This window comes from Aphelocoma coerulescens, chromosome 8, assembly GCF_041296385.1.
Source record: "Aphelocoma coerulescens isolate FSJ_1873_10779 chromosome 8, UR_Acoe_1.0, whole genome shotgun sequence".
In the NCBI taxonomy this organism is placed as follows: domain Eukaryota; kingdom Metazoa; phylum Chordata; class Aves; order Passeriformes; family Corvidae; genus Aphelocoma; species Aphelocoma coerulescens.
Window position 1 is genome coordinate 31,957,850 of NC_091022.1, and position 8,993 is coordinate 31,966,842.

General features: G+C 54.8%; 1 protein-coding gene across 1 annotated transcript in view; it reads left to right on the forward strand.

Annotated features, from left to right (window-relative positions):
- Positions 1–8,993, forward strand: part of SGIP1 (SH3GL interacting endocytic adaptor 1) — a 46,912-nt gene extending 37,919 nt beyond the window's left edge. The window contains exons 18-24 of the mRNA XM_069023643.1: positions 4,471–4,582; positions 5,189–5,344; positions 6,198–6,330; positions 6,621–6,823; positions 7,625–7,689; positions 8,198–8,362; positions 8,792–8,993. Of these exons, the coding sequence (XP_068879744.1) occupies positions 4,471–4,582; positions 5,189–5,344; positions 6,198–6,330; positions 6,621–6,823; positions 7,625–7,689; positions 8,198–8,362; positions 8,792–8,814 (857 nt within the window). The 3' untranslated portion in view covers positions 8,815–8,993. The remainder of the gene's footprint in view (positions 1–4,470; positions 4,583–5,188; positions 5,345–6,197; positions 6,331–6,620; positions 6,824–7,624; positions 7,690–8,197; positions 8,363–8,791) is intronic.

The following is an 8,993-nucleotide window of genomic DNA, read 5'->3' on the forward strand; positions in this document are numbered from 1 at the left end:
TCCCATCCCAGTTTTCGGCAGGAAGGGCTCCGGGAATGCGCTGGCACTGCCAGCACCTCCCCTGCGCTGCTGCCAGGTTGTGCTGCTGGGGTGCTTGGTTGGAGGTGCTGGAGATTTTTGGGTCCCTCGTGGATGAGGAGCGTTGGGGAGGATGCGGGGAGGGGGAACCCTCGGTTTGGGGCCGATGGCACCTTCTCCGAGCAGTGTCACATCCCAGAGAGGACAAAGGGTGAGTGGCCAGTCCCGCTGGGAGAGCCCCGAGGCTTTGGGGGAAGTTTCATCCCGCGGGCACTGAGCCAACATTATCCTTTCCACAAGAATGAAAAGCAGGAGGTTTGCTTGCAGCAGGGCGAGGAGCTTCAAATCCCCAGGGAAGCACTTGGGAGCTGTTGTGGTGCTTGCAGGCAGAGCTGGGGGTGCTGCTGGCACGGGGCGTGCCGGAGAATGTTCCATGTGTGATCCCAAAGTGTGTCCCCTCCTGCAAAGGAGTGGCCCGGGGTGGCACTGCCTGGCACGGGTTGTTGGGATCATGGAGCAAACCCCTCCCGGTGACCGCAGCAGGAGGCAGGGATCAGGCTGGTGGTGACCAGGGGCGTTGGGTCCTTCCTTTCCTCCTTTTTCCTTGGCTCCAAGGTCCCCACTTGGGCAATTCCCACTTTGATGTCCCCACTCCAGCGGCATCTCCCAGTTTAGACCCAGAAGAGGCCGTGGAGGAGCTGCCTCCTCCCGGTGCTCAGGGCAGTTTTGCTATTTCCAGCTAAAATCTCTGCTTGGGTTTCCTTTCTCAGGTTCTTGCTGGGAGCTCTGGGAAGAGCTGAGAGCAGCAGGGACTGCGTTATCCCTCAGAATGGATATTCCAGCAGCACATTCCCCCTGCTCCGTGCTTCCTCCTGCCCCTCACTCAGTCCAGCACCAGCACTGCACATCCACCTTTGGGGGTCTTCTTGTGCCTTGGAATATTACCCTTGTATTGGAATTCTTGGTTCTGGTGGTGTGAATGGTCTGGAGCATGGGGTGGGATTATCCCGGGAAAGCAGGAGTGTGGCACTGCCTCCGGGCTCATCCCACAGCCCACGAAGGAGCTGTCTCACTTCCACACGCTGGATTTCCTGATTTATCTCTAAATATTTAAGCCCAACTTGAAAATAAAAAAGATGAACTTCATCTGCAGGGAAGTGAGAGGACATCTGCTGAGTTTGGCGTCTGGAACTCAGGGCATGGAATGCCAGAAGGGAAATCATGGTTTCTGTCTGGATTTGGGAGGTTTTTTTTGTGGCAAGATCCATGTGCTTGATGAACAGGGGGCAGTTTGTTCCTGTGTGAAAAGAGATGTGGCGATGCTCTCATGCAGAGTCATGTTCTGGGATCCCTGGCTACTCCAAAGCTGAATTTTCCACCTTTTTTAGGGAAAAATAAGGCAGATTAAGCTGGTCGGCTCCTTATGGCTGGATCCAAAGCTCCATAAAGTGGATTTATTTTTGCCTCCGTGATTATCAGGTTGTTTGTGCAAATGAAATGTTTATAAAAATGACTTCAGAAGCAGGAGCTGAAAAGGCAAGTTTGGGGTGGAGTTGTGCCACAGCAACTGGACTGGTCTCTCAGGTTTCTGGAAAATAATTCTAATGCTTATAATAGTTTATACTTTTCTTTTGTAGCGAAAACCTGAGTTTTCACTATTTATTTCTTCTCTGAAGCCATGAAGAGAAGAATTTATGGATTCACGAGGGAAGAGTGGAGGGAACCAAGAACCCCAATTCCATCCACATGATTTTTAGATAATTAGAAATGAGGATGTTTTGTTGTTACTGATGCTCAGATGGACTCAGACTCCCACAGCCCAGCTGAGCCTGGTCAGGGGATCCATGAGATCTCCCTGTGTTTTCCTGATTTTTCATCCTGGAGAATCAAGGAATCTCATACAGATGCAGAGAAACAGGGGGAAAAGAGGAGATGGGAAACAAGGAGAAAGGTGTGGTGGTGTGGGAGACCCCTGCCCCTCATTCCATGCCCTGGTGCAGGGTCCAGCTGGAGTTTGCACATTTGGGAAGTGGGCTTTTCCTTTTCCAAGGAATGATGATTCCATTGCCGAGCCCTTCCTCGTGCTTCCCCTATGAGACGAGCCTGAGGCTCCTCTGCTGGGTGACACCTCCAGTTTCCCCCTCCACAGCCAGACTTTGTGGATGTTTTTGGAATCCCATCTGTATTTCCGGGTGGATGCAGTGGGAATTTCCCACTGCCAGGATATCGGCTGGGTGTGATGCTCTGAGGGGTCGTTGCTCTGGGTGGGGAGCAAGGATTTGCTCCCAGTGGTGTCTTTGGAAAGGATTGATAGAAAATGTGCTGTCCCATGTCCTGCACATCCCCTCAGTCACGGGGCTTTGGGGTTTGGTGTCCCGGGGCTTTAGGGAGCTGCCTGTGCCCTCATCTGGAACTGTGTCTATCCTTCAGTGGGATGTCCATCAGGGAATCCCTGAGGGATATCCTGGGCTGTGGCCTCGGGAGCAAGAGGCTCTGGGCTCGTTAGGGTAATTAATTAATAATTAATGGCTGTGTGTGTGGCAATGGGTCTGGTGTGGGGGGGGGAGATGTTGCAGCTGCCCATCCTGGAACAGCTGGATACACTCCCTGAGCATCCTCATCCCGGGCTGCAGCTGGAATCCCCGATTCCCCTGAGCCTCTTCGGATGCGTGACCGAGAGGGACACGTGTGGCTGCATCCATTTTTTACACTTTTAGGCTGCATTAGACCTTGGAAGGGAAAATCCTTCATCTGTGCCTCTAGGAAAGAGCACTTGGGATTTATCCATTAATGCATGGGTGCCTTGGAAAGGTGTGAGGAATCCTCCTTGTTGGTGAAAACCATAATTTCTCCCATTAATACACCCAAACTCAAAGTGTAATTGAAGTGACAGAAGTGCTTCCCCCCGGGAGATGTTGCAAATCCCAATTTCCTGCCCCCTAACCCTGTTATTCACTGGGGCAGCAATGGGAAGCAGCAGAGAAAGAAGGGAAGGGATCATTTTTGAGAATGGCCCAAGCAGAAGAGCTCACCAGGAACGTGGCACATTTTGCTCAGTGTTGCATCCCCCTCATCCGCTGCCTGTGTGGGTCTGCCCATCCCGGGGCTGGCGTTGGAATTCCTACAGCTCTGGCTGGAGCTGGCAGGGGCTCGCTCCGAGCAAACCCCGGGCTGGATCCGTCCCCCATTCCACCCGCCCGGTGACGACAGTGACGGAGTGAGGGGGTCCCTGGATAAGGTGCCCCTCTGGAGTCCTCTGCTGTTCCTTTTTAGCTGGTTTGGGGCAAAATAATCCTCGTGCTTCACCTGGTGTACAGAATGTGGGATAAAAAAAAGGGTCCAAAAGGGAATTGCAGGAAATAGAGGAGGCTGAAGGGCGCTGCCAGGGCAGGGAGTGACCTCTCCAGGAGCTTTTGGGTGTCTGTGGGATCAACACCTTGTACATCTGGGCTGATCTTTGGATGCTTTCCATTGGGAAGAGGTGAGGGCTTGGCTGTGCCAACCCCTTGGTGGTGGGCACAGAGCTTGTGGTCCCACAGAGGGTTTCCAGCATGCCAGGGGCACCTGCAGTGATGATTTCATCCTCAAATGTCTTTTGGAAACAACAATTCCTGGCCAACCAAGGGAAACCCGTGTGTGACCCTGCAGGGCTGAATTATTTCAGAGCCTGGTGAGTGTCCATGGACACACAGCGTCACCAAAGCAAACTTTTCCCCTTTTTCAAATCATGCAATCCTAGAATGGTTTGGTTTGGTTTGGTTGGAACCTTAAATCTTGGCTCATTCCAGCCCTGCCATGGGCAGGGACAACTTCCATCATCCCAGGTGGCTCCTGTCCAGGCTGGCCTTGGGCACTGCCAGGGATCCAGGGGCAGCCACAGCTGCTCTGGGCACCCTGTGCCAGGGCCTCTGTTCTTCCAGGTTTCTGATGATTTGCAGATTTCCCGTCGGGCACTGAGGGTTTTGTGGAACGAGCAGGGTGTGAAGGATGCTCCTGGCACAGCGGGCAGGAGAGGAGAGCAGAGCGTGCCGGGGACTGCAGGACCCCCCTGAGCTTGGGGGGACATCAGGGGGACACTGCCAACACCCCGATCCCCAGGGGCAGCCTGAGCTCCCCGGGGGTGACACAATGAACCCCCCCAGCCCCTTTTTGCGGGGCCCAAAAAGCGACTGCAAAAACTGTCATGCAAAGCTGCCGTGTGGCAGCCCCCGCGCCGGGGGCCCCGCATGCTGCTCCCGCCTGGCCATCTCCATCCTTTTCTTTGCTTGCTTTTGGCAGCGGGGGGAAAGATCATTTTCCAAACGTTTTGAAAGCCTCATCCAAAGCCTGGGGGAATTTTTTGGTGATGATTTGCCCATCGAGTCAGGCTGGGGGGCACAGTGAGCTGCCAGTCCCGGGGAGCGGGGCCGTGGTGCCCGGGGGTGCCAAGGGGTGCTGTTTGCTCTGTTGCAGGCTCGTCGCGGGGGCCCAGCCCCCTCACCATGGGGGCACAGGACACCCTGCCCGTGGCCGCCGCCTTCACCGAAACCGTCAACGCGTACTTCAAAGGGGCCGACCCCAACAAGTAGGTGCCGACCCCCAGGGTCGGGCTGTCCCTGGGGGGGTTTTGGGGTTGGGACAGGCAGAGGGTGCTGGAGAGGCTTTGTGTGGGATGGGGAGGGGGACAGGAGGTGATGTGGGGTCGGCATGTGCGTGTTGGGGTGTCCAGGGGCGGGACACGGCTGGGGTGCCCTGTTTAAAAGGGAGGTGAGGACTTGGTGTGAGGAATCTCAGAGAGCAGCACGGGAAGGGTGGCAGGGGGCTGCAACTTCCCTCTCCATGGCCTGGCCAAAATGGGATGGCATTCCAACAGAAACTTGGAGGGTTTTCCCACCTATGTTTTAAAACCCTCTAATAGATAAAATCCAAAAGGGCAGACCAAAGACACATTCATTTCACTGAAATACTGAATGACAGCAAAAATAAGAAGCTTTAAACAGGGCACTGATATTCGAGAATATCCCTGTCAGCCCTTCTGCTGTTTCTGCTCTCTCTGAGGCCACAAGAGGCTCAGATGTGTTGGGTGGGCAGTGGGGACTGTCCCCACACCATCCCCGGTGCAGCCCCTCCCTCCTTGCTGCATTTTGAGCCCCCTCTCCTCCCCCCTGGGTCTGTGTGCTGGGCGCTGCAGGTGCATCGTGAAGATCACGGGGGAGATGGTGCTGTCCTTCCCGGCGGGCATCACCCGACACTTTGCCAACAACCCCTCTCCGGCCGTGCTCACCTTCCGCGTGCTCAACTACAACAGGCTGGAGCACGTCCTGCCAAACCCCCAGCTCCTCTGCTGGTAAGCCCTTCCCTGCCCAGCATTCCAGGGGAAGGCGGCATTCCAGGAAAACAGGGTGTTTGCAGTTTGGCCTGAAGTATCTTCCTCGGTTTTGGGAGGGAAACTCTTAAGAGCTTAAATACTTTAAAAAATCCCAGAATGGTTTGGGTTGATAGATCATCAGGATCATCCAGTTCCAATCCTATCTGCCGTGGGCAAAGATACATTTCACTAGATCATGTTGTTCCAAGCCCATCCAGCCTGGCCTTGGACACTGCCAGGGATCCAGGGGCAGCCCCAGCTGCTCTGGGCACCCTGTGCCAGGGCCTGCCCACCCTGCCAGGGAACAATTCCTTCCCAATCTCCCATCCAGCCCTGCCCTCTGGCACTGGGAAGCCATTCCCTGTGTCCTGTCCCTCCATGCCTTGTCCCCAGTCCCTCTCCAGCTCTCCTGGAGCCCCTTCAGGCCCTGCCAGGGGCTCTGAGCTCTCCCTGGAGCCTTCTCCTCTCCAGGTGAGCACCCCCAGCTCTGCCAGCCTGGCTCCAGAGCAGAGGGGCTCCAGCCCTGTGGACTCCTCTGGACTCCACATCCCTGTGCTGGCCCCAGGGCTGGGGCAGCTCTGCAGGTGGGGTCTCACCTGAGCGGGGCAGAGGGGTAGAATCCCCCCCTTTCCTGCTGCCCACGCTGGGGGATCAGCCCAGGGCATGGGGGTTTCTGGCTCCCAGCACACATGGATCAGGACAAGCCAGAGCTGTGTGGGTGGGAGCCAATATTCCTCTGGATGTGGGATGGAGTGCGGTCCCTGTGCTGTGTAGAACAGCTCTCTCCTGCCCAGGTGGGTTTGTCCAAAGGGTTCATTCTCCCTCTGTGCAGTGACAACGTGCAGAGTGACTCCAGCTCCAAGGAGTTCTGGGTCAACATGCCAAACCTGATGACTCACCTAAAGAAGGTATCGGAACAGAAACCTCAAGCCACCTATTACAATGTGGATATGCTCAAATACCAGGTAGGGGTTTTTTTGTGAGCTAAAACCATGAAAAAAAAAAAAAAAAAAAAAGAGGGAATTATAGCTGTAAAAAATGGTGTTTCCCTAGTGCAGAGTGGAGCTAATGTGAGGTGGGGGCTTGCTGTCCCACTGTCCCTTCTGTGTGGCACTGGGTTGTCTGGCTTTAAGCCCAGTACTAAATTCAGTGGGAATTCAAGGTATTGCCTCCAAATGCGATGTCCGCGTCTGTAAAATGGGATTTCTCCCTTCAGCCCTATGGAAACTAAATGTTTTTTCTGTCATTTTGGAAGGTATCTGCCCAGGGTATTCAGTCTACTCCATTAAACCTTGCAGTGAGCTGGCGGTGTGACCCTGCAAGCACTGACCTGCGCATCGACTACAAATACAATACAGAGGCAATGACCACACCAGTAGCTCTAAACAACGTCCAGTTCCTCGTCCCCGTCGACGGAGGAGTAACCAAACTCCAAGCTGTGCTTCCTCCTGCTGTCTGGTAGGCATTGCTCATCCTGTCCTTGCCTAGAATTCCCATCCTGCTGCAGGAGGGTCTGTGGGTGGGAGCTGGGGCCACGATGGGGACCCAAACCTGCCCTCCTCTCGTAGGAGGAAACGTGAAACACCACTCTGATTCCCTTTGTCTTGCCACTCCCACAAGAAGATGGTCAGAGATGAAGGAATGTGTGCAGGCAGCAGAGCATCAGCCCTTATTTTGTGTTTTGGCTGCTTTATCCAGGGTTTGGAGGGATGCATGGCCATTGCTGCCATAGGCCCTAGCACAGGGTGCCCCGAGCAGCTGTGGCTGCCTCATCCTTGGAAGTGTCCCAGGCCAGGTTGGACAGGGCTTGGAGCAACCTGGGATAGTGGAAGGTGTCCCTGCCATGGCAGGGGGTGGGATTAGATGATTTTAAAAGTCCCTTCCAACCAAAGCAGTCTGGGATTCTGGGATGCTGTGGAAGGATATGTGGCTGTCACTGCCATAGACACTGGCACATTCCCATGCCTGTTACCCATCACTCCTGCAATCCAAGAACAGCATTTTCCTGCTCAGCTCATACAATCATAGAATTCTTTTGGTTGGAAAAGCCTTCTAGGACTATCCAGTCCAGACACCAACCCAGCACTGCCAAACCCACCAGGTGAAACCCAAATCCAAGCTCCCAGAATTGCCGCTCCAGAGGGCAGCACCAGAGTAGTTCCCTCCCCACCTCTTCCTCCACAGCCTTTAGCAAAATTCAAATGACTCCTTGGCAGTTTCTCGATTCTTACAGAAATGCTCTTCTCCATGTGTTTGCAGGAATGCTGAACAGCAAAGGATATTGTGGAAGATCCCTGATATCTCCCAGAAGTCAGAAAATGGAGGTAATCTTACAAATATGCACATCATTAACTTGGAATCCTTCAGTCAGACCCTGACCCGCTGATGGTGCCAGCACACAAGCCCAGACACTCCAGGAGTCCTGCTGGGGCTTGCTGGGGACAAAGCTATTTAAAGTTTGGAGCTTAAAAAGCAGGGCTACGTGCCACCAGCGCTGCTTTGCCAACCACCTTGGCACCACGAGGGGCATTCACACACCGGGTTGGGATGTGGTGGTTTGCCAAGGCCTTTGCTCCCCTGTAGTAGAAGGCTGAGGCCCCACTCCCATCCCTGTTGGGAGGATTGCTGGCTCCCACAAGAGGTTTTCCATGTGGAAAGCTGTTCCTGTCTCTGGGGTGTGTGAAAAGCCGGATCCTGCTGGGAGGATGAGGGGGTTTCACCCCGGGGTCTCTGCCTGCAGCACTTTGGGCATCCCATTGTCCGTGCCCGTGCTGGGATGCTCCGAGTGCCCCTCTGTGCTCATCAGGGTCTCCTTTGGGGTTCCAATTGCAGGTGTGGGGTCGCTGCTGGCGCGGTTCCAGCTGTCGGAGGGCCCGAGCAGCCCGGCCCCGCTGGCCGTGCAGTTCACCAGCGAGGGCAGCACCTTGTCCAGCTGCGACATCGAGCTGGTGGGCGCCGGGTACCGCTTCTCCCTCATCAAGAAGAGGTTTGCGGCAGGTGGGTGCCTCACCAGCGGCTCCTTTGGGATGGCGGTGTCCCTGCAGGTGCCCTCTGGCTGTGCCGGGATGCTGGGAATGCTGGTGCTGTGTATTTGGTTGCTGCTCAAGCCCAGAGCTCCCCGGGTGGGGACAGAGGGACAGCAGCTCCCCTGCATGAAATAAATCCTGCTGCCACTCACCAGAGCCTTGGATTTCATGGCTCATCCCTGCTCCTGCAGGAAGGACAAGGGCTGGGATCTCCAGGGCATCTCCAGGAAGAGCTTTTGCCCCATTGCTGCAGAGAGTAGCGAGGACTTTTCCTTGTGTTCATTGCTGCAGAGAAAGACGGGGATTTTCCCGTGGGCCGCAGGGCTGGTGGAGGTGGGCAAGAACTCCTGGGAATCAGGGCTGCTCCCTCCCCCCAGCTGATCTCTGATCCCATTTCTAGGTAAATATTTGGCGGATAACTGATGGAAGCTTATGCAAGTCAATGGAAAATGCTATGGAAAATACCCAAGGACTGCTGTGCGTGGAACGGGTTTTAATTACAGTTTAAGGAAAATGAACTAAATCCTGCACTCGGGACATTTCTGTTGGAAGTGTCGACAACTTTCAGCATTTTTTTTCCTTGGAAAACACCGTCTTGACCA